This window comes from Cryptomeria japonica, chromosome 2, assembly GCF_030272615.1.
Source record: "Cryptomeria japonica chromosome 2, Sugi_1.0, whole genome shotgun sequence".
Classification (NCBI taxonomy): Eukaryota; Viridiplantae; Streptophyta; class Pinopsida; order Cupressales; family Cupressaceae; genus Cryptomeria; species Cryptomeria japonica.
In genome coordinates, this window is record NC_081406.1 from 332470658 (window position 1) to 332486658 (window position 16001).

The following is a 16001-nucleotide window of genomic DNA, read 5'->3' on the forward strand; positions in this document are numbered from 1 at the left end:
TTGGTTTGTTCTTGGATTTTCAAATATCCCCTTGCACACTATCTAGATTACTCAACCTCTTGTTTTGTTCATTTTACAGGACTATAGTAATATTCAGCCTTGCTGTCAAATTTACAAATTCTCCATTGCTTGGAAAACCTAGATACCTGTTTAAAGAGCAAGAACAACAAATGTTGGGTTGAGACACACCTGCCACAACTAAACACTCCCTCAAATTTAGAATACACCTCCCACCCGTGCAACACGAATCTTCTGTTAATATCAGGCCGATTAAAGCCTTGAACCCCTTTCAAAATAAATGGACGATAAAGGGGCGTGTGACAAACAATAGGAAGATGCATCAGTATAGTACACCAAAGTCCACTGGCCAAGTGTTTAGCTTTGACATGATAGATGATGAAGGTACTGAAATTAGAATAACTTGCTTTGGCGATGTAGCATAGATGCATTATCATAGGGTTGAAGTAGGAACATATTATACTGTATCAAAAGGTTGCATTAAAGAAGCTGACACAAAATGGAATAAGCTTAACAACCATCTTGAGATAACTTTGGACAACAATTTAATATTGAAGCGTTGTGATGTTGTTGTTGATAGTGAAGCAAATAATTCTCGATTCACATCGATCAATGAAATTACATACTGCACCAACAACACTTTAGTTGATGTTATTGGTATTGTAGTTGCTGTTGGAGAACCCTCATTAATTCATAGAAAATATGGAAGCAAAGTAATGAAGAGAACTGTAAAAATAAATGATGTCTCAACTTTTACTATTGATGTTAACTTATGGGGAGAAACATGGCAAGGGCTGGGTGAAGATCTGAAGAACATGCACACAACCCAAACAGTTGTTGTCCTTGCAGTCAGAAATGCTCGTGTTGGTTATTTCAATAGAAAGGTGATCAACACAACCACAACAATAACTCTAAATATAAACCCTTCTATCCTTGAAACAGAGACACTTATGTCAAGAGGAAAGATTCTAGATGACCTTTTACCACTGTCGTGTGTTGCTGGACAACTTAACTCACAATACAGTAGGATGACAATCACAGCTGTTTTAGAACATACAAGTGTTCTCTCTGAAATAGTTGAAACTACTATTAGGGTTGTTGTTAGAATCATTAAAACTAATTCTTTTTGCTATCCAGCCTGCCCTTTGAAAATTAATGGCAAAGAGTGTAAAAAGAAACGCATCTAGCAAAATGATAATCTATGGTTTTGTTCAAGATGTCAAACTCATGTGCCAGAATGAAATTACAAATACTTATTGCAGATGAAGCTCCAATATCATACAGACACTCTTTGGGTTACTGCCTTTGATGAGGTTGGCACAAATCTACTGCAAATATCTGCCAAGGACCTTTACATGCTGCAATACGATTTGGCTACACAAAAAACACCTCAGACCATTATCAAGGGTGTCCTTTTATCTTGCTTTGTTTTCATGCTCTCTATTACAATAGACATGTACAATTCAGAGCCCAGGCTCAAAGCAACAATTACCAAAGTTGCGAAAATTGATTTCCAGGCTGAATGTACTCTTCTGCTTGCAGAGATTGCTCGGATGAGTGCAACTGCATAGTTCAAGACCAATTAGATAGTGATGCTTTTCATGGGCCTTTTGATCTTCATAGAATAGATAACTTGTTACTAGTTTTTGGTGGTAATCGACAAACAGAACTAAATTAACGATGGTTGTGTATATCAACACTATCTAAACTCATGTTTTTCTTGGTTGTCCAAAAATTTTGGTTGTTGACATTGCTTTTGTTTTGAAATTCTCCAAAAGTTGCTTCTACTTCAAGTTGTTCATTTTTGCCAGAATTGTTCATCTTACCTACTAAACCCAATTCTTGTTTTATTCTGCCATGCTCCCATGCATAAAAAATATATCAAATGCATTTTTGCTTCTTTGCAGCTTGTTATCTTATATCCTTTTGTACCTTTTTATGTTGTGTTGTTATTGAACATCCATGTTTTCCAAAAATTCTTAATTTGTATATCTATATTTATACTATGTTGTAAAAACATAATAAGAAAGAAACCATACATATTACACATTGGGGGTAATATTAAAACAAGAACCAATAGCTTCAATCTATGTTGTTTTAATAAATTTCCTAACCTGGAAATCATGATTTCTATATTATGCTATTCCACTGCACTATCTCTGCCCATTTGAAATTATAATCTGCAATGTCAATGACTTGTACAATGTTGTTTATGTTTATTGTTATTAAATATTCAAAGCATTTAGTTGACCTGTCTCTTTTTTTTATTGTAATATTTTGAATCCTTTTAGATATGTTCTAATGCTTGGTCCAGACACACTTATGCTTCTCATTAATGTTGAACTGTAAATTGAAATGGAGATTTTGAGCATCCTTTCCAATTCACATACAGTTATAATTTACGTTCATCAACCTTTTCCTCTTTTAAAAAACAAGTTTCATAGTCTTCTTTGTATTCATTCAATTTATGCAAATGTCGGTTGCCTTATATGTTCTCTCCAGTGTTTACTACTATGCACAAACATGAATATCTCCATTTATGTATCACGATATACAAAGATACATATAAATTGCTATATGCATTTACATATATTTCCATACACGTACATGCATACATATGGTCATGCACAGCTGTATACTCGCATACATACAACCACATATGAACCTCTATACATGTACAAACAAAGGCAGGCATTCACAATAGATATATATGCACATGAACAATCTTATATATCTTGAAAGTTGTGTCTGCATATGTAAGTAAATCTGTGTGCAACATATTTTTTATGTGCATGCATGTATCAATGCATATGTGATTATATGTATGTATTTGTGCTTCTGTATAGAAATACGTACACATGTATGTGTATATCATGGAAATTGGTATATACATTTATAAAAAAATCCATACACATACATGCATACATATATTTTTACATAGCTGCAAACTACCACGCACCTATAAACATGTTCATACAAAGGCAGGCACTCACGATAGATAAATATGAACATGCACAACATTGTATATCTTGAAAGTTGTGTGCCTACATATGTTAGTAAACATGTCTCTAGCCATATTCTTTTATGTGCATGCATGTCTCAATGCATGTATAGTTATATGTATGGGTATGTGCTTAAATTTTGTGCAAAAGTATTTAACATATGCAATTCAAAGATTGCATCAAACAGAAGTTTCAAATAAAACTATATAGATTAGAACATAGACACTATCTTTAACAGTTGTTTCTTGCACACTCAACATCTTATATGCTTTGTTCATTTAAATTGTCTAAAATATTAATGCAGACCACAACGCAAGAATGAAATCTTAGGAAAGCGAAAAAGAGAGAACAAAATTCTCGCTATTATCCAGAACATAGAGAAGAAATCTCTAAAAAGTGTCACTAGGAGCGAATGAAACACAAAATGCTCTTGCCTATGTCTGCACCACGTGAAACCCCACAGATGATGGATTCAGATTCGCTTATTCTGAATTAGAACCTTCCTTTATCATGTGGCCAGACCAGTATTGTATCGCAACAAATACAACAAACTTCCTTGAATAGTAGCAAACTACAAGAGAAACATACAACACAAAATAGGCAACCTCTATACCATCAGACAATATTGCAAACTACAACAACACAAAAATGCACAACAAATTATTTCTCTTCTATAGAGTACATTCAAACATTGCAAACCTTCCACCATCGCATTGATTCACTATCCATGCTTCAAACATGTATTTGTAAGGAAAGATATATTGGAATGGTAATACGCAGGAACCAACAACATATTATCTGTTTGAGATGCTTTTCTGAAAATGGTGTTCATCGTTTCTCTTTGGCAAATAACTTAGACCCAGGTGAGCAACCTGTTGTGTTAAAAAAACTTACCCAAGTAGAGGAGATGCTTATAGCTAGGGTTGCTCCTGTTTTGCAAGTCAGACATGGAAGAGGTGGCCAATACAAATACACTGGTCACACTATAAGTTTTCCCCAAGATATTTCAGAAATTGCAAAGCTTTTTCCATGAAAACTAAAAGACCTTGAAGTTCTTATTGTCCACCGAAGTAATGTACAAGGGAAAAAATTTGATTGTTATGTAAATAAATTCCATTTTATGGATGCATTGAGCTATAAAATACAACTTGACCAGTACTATAATGATGTTGTCATAGACTTTGATGTTGTCAACCTGCTTCCTAATACTACAACATATATATCAAATATGTTGCACTCTTTAGAAGAAGATACTGATGTAACAACTATTCCACCAACATAAGACCTTCTTGACAATTGCAATGAATATGATGCAGAAATTTCATCATCTTTTATTCCAAAACTGCCTGCTCCAACCTGTGAACTAGATACAGTTAAGAGAACCTTGCAGTTAGATGCTGATACTGATAATAATGTGCCTTGGCCTGAAATAAACTTGTCTCTGATAAATTAATATAATACAATAGGCTTGTTAAGCATGGCATTCCCAACCCTTTTCCCATCTGGAGTTGCACTTCCACTGCAGCCACATATCAAACATGTTCATTTACATGAATATGCTCTCCACTTAATGAGATATGTTGATCAAAGATTTGGACAACATGTTAGATTTTGGTATTATATTTACAATCTAATTATGAGACATCATTTGCAAAAATCTACAGCTATCTTCATTAGAACTAATTTGGGAGAACCTGTCCCAACCACTATGGAAGCGCTTCATGAACGATTGCAAAACACTCCTGATGATCAGTTGCCTAATCAATTGTTGCGATTTGGTGCAACACTTCGAGGCACTCGTGCATATTGGCGTAAATCTAGAAAAGAGGTTACTGCAATGATCTTCCAATTCAGGACCCCAACACTGTTCTTTACATTGAGCTCAGCTGATACTAAATGGCCTAATTTGCATAGGCTTTTCTCTGAAAATGATGGCCAAAACACACAGTTTACAAGAAAACAACTTACAAACCATGTGATCTGCAATCCACATATAATAGCATTATACCTTCACAATAGATTTATAATATTTCGTGAAGAAGTTATTCAAAAGTTGTTCCAAGCAAAGGATCATTGGTATAGGTATGAATGGCAACACCGAGGCTCGGGACATATTCATGGCTTCTTATGGCTCCCTGGAGCACCAAATATGGAGACCATTGATTGGAAAGATGATAATGAGGTCCAAATGGCAAAAAATTTCTTCGACAAATATGTTTCTGCTTGGAATCCCCACAACGCAGCAGACCGGATGAATGCAATGCACTACACTGCAATGGATGACCCATGCCTGGCTGATACAAAAAAAATCTTCACCATGGATGCTACATTGGATTATGAAGCATTACTTAATAATTTACAGAGACACACAAAATGCACAGAACATACATGCCTCATGAAAAAAGGTCCCACATTTGAATGTCGTTACAAACCTCCATGGGTTCAACAAGAGATGTCTACGTTGATAGTTGACAATGACAACAACCCATGCTATAAACCTGCAAGGAATGATGATCGTTTCAATATTCATAATCCTTGGATGCTTTCACTATGGAGAGCTAATATTGATTCTCAACTAGTCACTTCAAAAAAAGCTGTCCTCTAATACATTTCAAAGTATGTTTCCAAAATAGAAAACAAATCACAATCCTATATTGAAATGCTAAAAACGATAGTAAATACAACTAAATCTGAAGATAGCATATTATTAGCATATCAAAAATTTATGATGGGCATAGTAGCAGACTGTGATATCAGTGCACAAGAAACTTACCATATGTTACAGAAATTGCCTCTTCTAAGTTGTAGCCGACAATTTGTCTCTCTAAATGTTGGCAGAAAAATACTGCACCGTGTCATAAAATCAGATAACGGAACTGACCTTTCCACAACTTATATCCATGCTTATATGCAGCGCCCTTTTCAATTAAATGCAACAAGTTTGCTACAATCAGCACAAGGGTTTTCATATAATTCTCAACGCAAAAAAACAAAATGGCATATTGGGGATAAAAAAGCAATTGTGACTGTATATCCTCAGTTTAGAGAGCCTCCAGATGAAGATACCAATGAGTTCGACATTTTTTGTTGGTCTGAACTGATGCTATACAAACCATTTCGTGACATCCCAACAGAAATAGGAACTTCAAAGGAACAAATTATAGAAAATTGGAAAAACTTTAAAAAGACTAATTACAACCGTTTGCACAATCAACAAATTATAGATGATTGCAGCCCTCCAAATGAATTTGACAGTGACAATAATGGTTCTCAACATCAAGATGATACAAATCTATACGAGTGGGAGTTGCTCTCACAAATGGGAGCTACAAATAACTTTGCCCAAAATGATCTGCAAATGCTAGGCCGTCGTGATTACGATAATAACTACTTGTGGGGAGAAATTGTTGTGGATGATCAATTAGACTACACTTCTCTTCAATTCATAGTTGCAAGCAAGCTACAATTCCAACACGCTAGCATGCAAATCTCCACACAGGACACAAAAAAAAACCAGCTATCGCCTACACAAAAAGTTGCGCTCAACATTATTCTACAACATCATAATAATCAATATACAACAACACCTCTACGAATGATTGTTCAAGGCACTGTTGGCACGAGCAAATCATTTTTAATAGATAACATTAGGAAACAATTAAACATATCCCCAGCTGTCATGACAAACCCATTGCTTGTTTTAGCACCAATAGGTGTTGCTGCATTTAATATACAAGCGACAACAATCCATGTAGGGTTGCACATACCTATAAGAGAAATGCATCCTTTGACAGGGCAGTCATTAATGACATTGCAAGAACAATTGAAACATATCAAATATATTCTGATAGACGAAATGAGCTTTTTAGGCCCGAAATTACTACTGAAGATAGATAGCCATTTGCGCCAAGCATTCCCTAACAATCAACATGAAAGCTTTGGTGGGGTGTCCATAATTCTTGTAGGTGATCTTTCTCAACTTCCCCCTATAATGGATAAACCTATATATGCATCACACTCTATAGCCCTCAGTTTATAGCATTCTTTTACTATTGTCGTAACATTGGACACTATTTTCTGCCAACAAGGTGCATCTAGAAGACAACAACAATTCAAAACACTCCTTCAGAACTTAAGAAATACTCAAGCACTGCAACATGATTGGCAGTTTCTGATGTGCCAGACAAATGCAACATTAACTATTCAACAAAAGAAGGATTTCAACTCATCAATCCATTTATTTGCAACAAATGAATCTGCATGGTTACATAACAGGAAAATGCTCAAAGAATTAAATTTTCCTGTCGCTCTAAGTTTAGCTAAAGTTGGTAAGCAAACAAATACTAAATATGACAATGATGAACAACTACCATTGGAAGTATTACTTTCTATAAATTAGCAAGTGATGTTAATAGCTAACTTGTGGATTCAAGTTGGCCTTGTCAATGGCGCTATTGGTCTCATAAAAACAATTGTATATGAAAACAATACAAAACCACTAGACTTGCCAAAATGTGTGGTCGTGCAATTCAAGGATTATAATGGACCTCCATGGGATATAGCGCATCCAAAAGACATACCCATTTTGCCAATAACACGAGGTAGGCGTATGCAAGTGCCTTTAACAATGTCTTGGGCCATCACTATTCACAAATCTCAAGGACTTACATTAGATAGAGCTACAATAGACATAGGTAATACTGAAAAGCAAGGACTCACATTCACAGCTATTTCAAGAGTGAAGACAATTGATGGGATACGGATCAAACCACCATTCTCTTTTGAAAGGTATTCCAAACTGCAAAATAATGCTTATACAACCATTAGAAAGAAAGAAGGTACTCGTTTGCAGCTGCTCTCTACCCAAACAAATATCTATTCACCTTAAAATCTTCTAGTCCAAAACCATCTTTGTTACATTCCTCTGCTTTCAACAAGGTAATTACAATTTTACAAGGTCTTATCTCTTCAAAACATGTGCTTTCTTAATCGTCCCTGGTACTAATTTTTTTGCCCTCACTGTTCATTTTAGATTGCATTCATTCTAAGACATCCTCCATGCTACATTGAACACTACACACAAGTGTTCCTATCTATACAGACTGCAATGATTGTCTAAAGATATATCAGGTATAACACAGCTGCAACACATTGCACATTCACATCACTCACTGCTCCAACATAAACAAGTATCTCAGGTATGATATGTTACTTTTATTGCTTCAAATATACTCTGTTAACAAATTTTTATGCTCCAACATTGCTCTATGTCACTTTTATCTAACTTGCCTCTTTGTAAGACAACTACAATACATTGCCTCTCCACTTCACTTGTTGTCAATCAACTATTCAATGCAGTTTTCTCCTGCACAATGCAGGTATACATACCTATCAAACATACAAAGTTTACATTCTCTTCTTTTTATGTGGCCATATAATTCTTTGAAGTCATATTCAATGCTCACTTCAAAATTTCTTTTTCAGTTTCTCTGTATACATTAATACCTAGTACAAAAAATACGGAGAAATATGCAAAACAAAATTTACAAACCCTTGCCCAATGGCTTTTTACAACATCAATTGTTCGCAACTCGAACATATACAACTATCACAGGTATAATATTTTACTTTTATTCCTTCAAATATACTCTGTTGATTATTTTCTATGCTCCAAAACTACTTTAACCCTATTATGTGTCATTTGTTTTGAGGTTACTGAAACATATGTTTTTTAAATGTATCTTTTGAACATATTAAATCATAGATGGCCAGTTTGATCTTCTCGTTCTCACTTTTCAACTTATCATTGGTTGTAGCTCAAATGTGTTGTCAATATCAATTATACAAAGTTATACACAAAAAAAAACAGTTAAACTTTATACTAGTCAAACATTTGTGATACAATCTAATTTGAAACATCATCCTGGTTGTGTTTCTGCTCCAACATTATACATCTATGCGAAGTTTAACAACTTTTATTAATGTCATTGTTAGAGGAACTGTGTACTATACCTCTAATAAGTTTTGTTACAAAAGTGTCTGTTGCATTCAAAACTCACCGCTCCAACATAAACAACTCTCCCAGGTATGATATTTACTTTTATTGCTTCGAATATACTCTGTTGACACATTTTACTACTCTAACATTGCTTTCTCTCAGTTTTATCTAACTTGCCTCTTTGTACGTCAGCTACAATACATTGCCTCTCCACTGCATTCGTTCTCAATCGACCATTCAATGTAGTTTTCCTGCTGCAAAATGTAGGTATGCATACCTACCAAACATACAAAGTTTACGTTCTCTTCTTTTTATGTGGCCATGTAATTCTTTCAAGGCATATTCAATGTTCACTACAAAATTCCTTTTCAGTTTCTCTGTCTACATTAACACCTAGTGCAAAAAATACAGAGAAATATGCAAGAACAAAATGCTTTAATCCTCTTATGTGTCATTTGTTTTGAGGTTACTCAAACATATGTTTTTTAAATGTATCCTTCAAACATATTAAATCATAGATTGTTAGTTTGATGTTCTCATTCTCACTTTTCAACTTATCATTGCTTGTAGCTGAAATGTGTTGTCAATAGCAATTATGTATTCTATTACTTCTTTCAAATGCAATAGACACTTTTCTAACAAATCTTCCAATAAAATCAATTAATAATCATAGTTCTGTTTGCCACGCCACTTCAGTTGTTTTAGCACATGAGTTGTATCTATGTTGAATTTGAGATACTGAACATATTTCTTCTTTTTCTTGCAGAGATAAATATTAACAGAGAACAACATACCCATGCTCCCATTCGGTACCAATTACAAGCAAACAATTTCAAGTCATTTCCAAATTCATACTTTATATGTGCTTTACAACTTTACCAAATTAATCCTTCTGATGTCCCCTCCTTCAATGTAGGCAAAATCTTTTGACCAACCAAACTAAATCAGTTTTTCTATTTCACCAAAATCCATTCATTTTGTTCCACATATTTCAGGTCGTATTCCTTTTACTTTCTTAAAATAATTTAAAATTGCCCATTATAGTTATTTGCCACTTTTAGTGTTCTTTATTCTAGTGTTTTATCTCCCCATTAAAAATAGATTTAATTGTTGTTTTCCTTCAACATTTCCTCGATTCTGCAATGTTCCTATTCCGCCCTCTGCACTTTATTTTATCCCTTCCATTGACACTATTCAATTCTTCATCAAATTCAAAAGCATTACATGGCGACACACAGTTTTAAAAGTCTCCTATTCTCCAGGCCTCTACACCTGTAAGTATAAAACTATCTCAGGTATAACACAGTTAAAAAACATTACCTGTCCACTTCACTCACTAACTACTTTATCTTGCTTTAATCTCACTTACCTCTTTATAAGATAGCTGCAAACTATTGCCTATCCACTTCAATAACTGTCAATCAACCATTCAATGCAGTTTCTTCCTACACAATGCAAGTATACATACCTATCAAACATTCAAAGTTAAGACATATTATTAAATTTTACTGTGAATTCCTTATTATATGCCTTTTACTTAATTTACTTGGATTCTTATTCTGTGCATTTCATTTTCAAATATACTATTTTTAAATATATTTGCTTGCATCTTCAACACTAACATCCATATCCACTTTTTTTGCATGCCCTATATGTTGCTATACCCAAAATCTCACAGACAGGATTGCCAATATGTTCCATTGCTTACCTTGCACTTTCAAGCCTCAACTCTCATGCATTGTAAGTTTTCCTTGCACCTTCTTTCCTCTTACTTCATTATTTCTCGTCTCATTATGATACTATACTCCTCTTCTCATTGATTATCAATTGCCTACAATCTCATCCTTATAAAGTTTGTTTTTTTATCATTGAAATACGCAAAATAGGTACTTCGCATTTCGCACGTATCCAAACTTCACCAGCCACCTCTGTCAACATAATAATTTTACAGTAGACACTCTTATTTTCAACTCTATTGCATACACATTTTTAATCATCATTACATTTCAAAACTCTTTGTCTGCAACATGTACTTCGTCCATATATATCGCAAATCTATGACTGTGTTGTCCTTACAAAATTTGCAGGCAACAAAAAAACAACTTTAGGATGTTTTGAAACTTCACTGCATTCCAGATTTATCATACTAATTATGTCAGTTACAAATTTCAATTAAATATTTTACATTGCTCTCATTTTCTCTCTTGTTATTTTTCTATTTCACTTGAATAATTAATTGCTTTCCAATTCCTTTCTTCCATTTTAAATGCTAACATTTATTTATTTTTTCTCCTCACTGCAGGAACAATTGTCCTTGGAAAATTTTCTTAATGCGCCCTCCACAATAATTCTTTCCTACATTCAATTCTTTCTGCACATTTTCTAAGGTTCCTCTTTTCTGTTTTTTGCTATTTTTCTACCAACTAATCTCTACATTTAGCATTTCTTACAGCTCCATGTTTTTTGCACCTTTTCATCTTACATACTCCTCTCTACAGGATTGCACATCATACACACTACAATAATTACAAATTACCTCTTACAATTCTATGAAGGTTGATGTACTTGATAGGCATGATATTCCTCGCCATGATGTGCAAAATGTATATTAACTTGTGCCCTTTCTTGTCAGATATTACTTGTTACTCTGATTTTGACACACCAAATGTTTTTTGTATTTATTAAATTATTTTATAGACTATAGCATTATAGTATTGAGTAGAAGTAAGACTTGAAAGATTTCCAAGTTGCAAGTTTTAAAACTCTTTCTACAGTGCACTTTTAATCTGTATTTATTCTACTTTAGCAGGTCATATATTCGCTTTGTACTACTGAACATGAGGTAAAAAATAGATTTAACTCTTCATTCATTTTAATTTTTGTGCTAAATTCTGTTGATCCATGTATTATGGGTTTTACACAATTCTGCAATTTCAATGGGTGTAAGTTCAACAAATAATACTTTTCACAACGACCTCTATACATTTCAACAAATAAATAATTTGACTTGAGAAAGTTTTATTTCATGTTCCCAGTCCACAAAGAAAAAGCCAAATTGAAGGAAGTGAATCTTTTGTAACGTTCTATCAAGATAATACATACTTGACCTCTTTTTCTTCACAAGTTTTTACCCAAAACCATTTTTCCTGCACATTGTGATGTGTAAATATCCTATGTTGCTGATTTAGATCTCCATGTCTATCGCAAAGTTATTAAATTTCAGATTTGCAAGATATTCAGATTTCCGTATTTCAGTGCTTTATGTTCATTTTCTACCGCTTAGAAACACAAAAATCCTTTCTTTTAAATTGAGTACTAGAAAGATAATCTATCCACGTAGAAGCCATAAAGAAAAATCTTGATAACATATCCACTATTCTTCACTTTTAAATGTGCCTAAAGGTTTGATAATCAACTTCTAAATTTACCATATTCTGAAATATGCAGGCTTTAAAACTAAGTGAGGGTTGTAATTTAAACAAAATTGATTGTGTTGGTTTCATGTTGTTGCTCATTAAGAAATAAGTTGTCCTAATTTTGGTTTAAACCTTGCATATTTGGTTCACTATAACTTTTACTATTGCTAATAAATGTAGTTGTTTGATTTCCTTGCAGTGCAACTTACTTGGACATAAGCCATTAGACATCTTACAGCTTTCAACAGCTCTCTAAATATTTGACTCTTTAAAAACTATTTTTTAGCATGTGAGAACACTTTGTTCTCGAAGATGAAAGTGTTGAAAATCATCTGGCCATTAACATTCGATTTTTTTTAGAGGAGTTGTTTAAATTTGGACTCAGGCAACAACTACTTATAATTATTAAGGTTGTGACATTCACTTTTTTTTACTTCTATTACTCTCTTCCATCCTTACTACATTTAATTCAGCTATATCACTACCTTTCACTTGGTATGCGCTTTAGCTTGGTATACTCTTTAACTTGATATCGTCTTTTAACCGTAGATATGAACGTCTGATCTTCATCTTCGTATGGCCTTTTAACTACAAAATGAGACCATCCACTTCACACAAGTCACTGTTATGCTTTGCTAAACTCCACTATGTTTAACAACTGGATTCAATGAATGACCATAATGTGTACAAGAATGACATATAAAGCTTTCTTTTTAAAATCTTGGTGCTTTTCAAGTTGCAAATTTAATACAAATTTAGCTATCTTTTAAAGATTTATGTGCTCTATTTGATAGTTTGTTGAAGCTTTTTCTATTTGGGTGACCATATTGTACAATTTATGAAATTTTAGCTCTTATGCAAAATACTTCCCCAATGTTGTTCAATTTTATTTGTACTCTCCATTAATTGTGTTGAATTTGAGCAAAATTTAACCATTTAGTTATAAATCTTATCAAATTTTCATAACTTGGTGCTTTCTCCTCACACTTTCACAAATTTTTTATTATTTTGTATACATTCTTATTAATTCTTCTACGATGCATTTTTTTAGCTATATTGGTAAAACAGGGGTAAAATAAATTTAAAAAAATGATGCTTCCAAATGCTTCTTAAATATTGACGGCTCAATTTGATTATCCGTAATTTGAAAATTTCAACAGATATTTCTGCTTCAAGTACGATTCATTTAGCGGTTCCCAGCACTTCAATTTTAAAGCTCTAATATTCTTCTTTTACGTATTGTTTATTGACAAATATTGCTTGTTTTTCCACATTCTTGTTATTTTAACTAAATAGCTATTCAATCAAAATTTTCATTCAATTAGCAGAAGTCGTTCATTTTGGTATGATGTAATTTTTCTGAGCTGTTTTGCTCTTTCAATTTGCCCTCTTCCAATGGTTTTGTTCATCCAAGATGCTATAGTCCACATTGGATTATTGTTATATGATATCCATACCTAGTAGACTAAAGTACCCATTGTTTACATAGGGTGGAAGAATACTAGAAAAGGTTGGGGAGACTGGTCTTACCACTAGTAATTGCATTTGCTTAAAAAATTCTAAACCTTTTCAATGTAGCGATTTTGTGTGGATCCTGAAATCATTTCATTTCATGAGACAATAAAGAATGCTCTATAAAACTTGTCTTTAAATTAGTTGAGAGAAAGTTCATCATTTCCAATAATAAGATTTAAACTCGTGCATTTTAAACAATTCTTTTTGTTCCTTTTATATGAGCTTGATTTCTTTAAGGCTCTCTCCAGATATACCACAACCGTCACCATAGTATAAAAAAATAGATTTGGTGGATGTATTTCCAATTTTCTTTGTATCAACAAATACTATATGAATAAAAGCCACAAAATCTATGTGAATGGAAGCCACAAAATCTAACTTTCAAATGGAATTTGTTAGTGAAATCTATGTTGAGCGTTTAAAGATTGTGGGTGGTCCTCTTGGAGTTGTTCATGTATTTGATTCTTTCATAGTGGTGAAATGAAGATCTAGTTTGGAAATATGCAACTCTCCTCTTGCATGGTGGTTATGTTCCTTTTTCTTGCAGTCATTTGTAGTAAAAGGGTGTGCATGTTAGGTGTGCACTTTTAGCTCCCTAGTCACATGTGAAAACGCCTACTATTTGGACTACAATATAGAGTTCTTATATCTAGTTCATGGTCAACCCATTGTTACATGAAAGAATTGGATGATTATTCATTGGTTTCTTATGGGTTGTGAATTTTGGTATAATTCATATTTTATAATCTTCTAAACAATGTAATTTCTCTCTAGGTTTTTTGACTTCTCTATTTCTAAAAGCTATGGGTTTGTTAATCTGGGTATTTCCATTTATTTAGATGACATATTTAATTATATGAATGATTGAATGTTTAAGTGGAGTCATATTTATAGACATGGTTAAACAAATGGTTTTGGATGTTTAAGCGATATAATTTATATTTTATAAGCTTCTCAATAACTTAGTTAGAACTCTCTAGATTTTGTAAAAAAAAATCATATCTATAAGCTATGGGTTTGTGGATCTAGGTATTTTCATTTTAGATGACATATTTAACTATATGAATATTTGGATGTTTAAATGTATTTGGATTCAAACCCTCAGGAAAAGGGCTTGTGTATTTAAACCCTTCGAGAGTGTTCAATTTGAATCAAATCCAACAAGCCAGATAATACATTTTTATGCATACCACTTCACGCTAAGAAACACTTCTATAGCATGTCATGTACAAGTTGAATGAAGCCTGGCATCCTAGCTAAGTTGAACATTATAAAAGAATCATAATGTTCAAGCATTTTGTCATCTAAATGCCTTAACAGTAAGAGATTAGGCTTCCTTTTGCATTGTTGTTCTTCACGTTGAGTTGGGTTTCTTTTGGACTGTTATTTGCTAGAACCATTTTGCTTAATTTTTTGAAATTACTTCAGGGTAAGAACCACCACCTGAATCTAAGAAGTATAACATGGTTGTTGATGATTTAAAATACTTATAAGAAGCAATCTCAAGATAATAGTTTAATACATTGTTCCATATACATTTAGGTCCATATGATGAGTGAGACGAACTTTGTTCCATATACATTTAGGTCGATATGTTAACATGGGATGTCTGTTGGTATTAGCAAGCAATCATTTCTTCAACTTCTGGGGCAAAAATAATAGATTCTAAGCTAAACTTCTTTCATCTCTCCCTTGATTTATAAATCCAATTAATTCCTTTCAAAAATATATCCAATACACAAACACGTTACAAACAACACATAAAAGAGTGGTTAATTTGGGGATCTTACTATAACAGCTAAATGCGTAGAACAAAATCAAGGTATTTGACAGATTGGCAACTAGATATAATTGCAGGTTTCTACAATCAAAATAGAAACTGACAATTTTAAAAACCTTTTATTTTAGGTGAAGCAACATATATCTCATGTGGAGTATAGTGGCACTAAGTACTCCAGAGCACAGGTTATTTGAGGTAAGGGAACACTTTTAATGAAAGATTCTATTTTTTTTAGTTTTTCATAGGTATAGCATAGTTGGAAAATCCAAAAC

General features: G+C 33.2%; 1 protein-coding gene and 1 long non-coding RNA gene across 2 annotated transcripts; both read left to right on the forward strand.

Moving 5' to 3' along the window:
* Positions 1-443: 443 nt before the first annotated feature.
* Positions 444-1589, forward strand: LOC131065216 (replication protein A 70 kDa DNA-binding subunit A-like). Its single transcript, XM_057999665.2, has 2 exons — positions 444-1112; positions 1281-1589. The coding sequence occupies exons 1-2, from the start codon at positions 444-446 to the stop codon at positions 1587-1589; spliced, it is 978 nt and encodes a 325-aa protein (XP_057855648.2).
* Positions 1590-10647: 9058 nt separating this feature from the next.
* On the forward strand, positions 10648-12814 carry LOC131065209 (uncharacterized). Its single transcript, XR_009111384.2, has 5 exons — positions 10648-10758; positions 11321-11405; positions 11517-11621; positions 11828-11860; positions 12634-12814. It is a non-coding gene; the product is annotated as an uncharacterized LOC131065209 (long non-coding RNA).
* Positions 12815-16001: the final 3187 nt, after the last annotated feature.

What these genes read in the sequence shown, in the direction of transcription:
- LOC131065216 (XM_057999665.2), top strand. Translation starts at nt 444, where the DNA reads ATGCATTATCATAGGGTTGAAGTAGGAACATATTATACTGTATCAAAA. An exon ending in TAGTTGAAACTACTATTAGG is followed by an intron (nt 1,113 to 1,280) that starts GTTGTTGTTAGA and finishes TACTTATTGCAG; the next exon opens with ATGAAGCTCCAATATCATAC.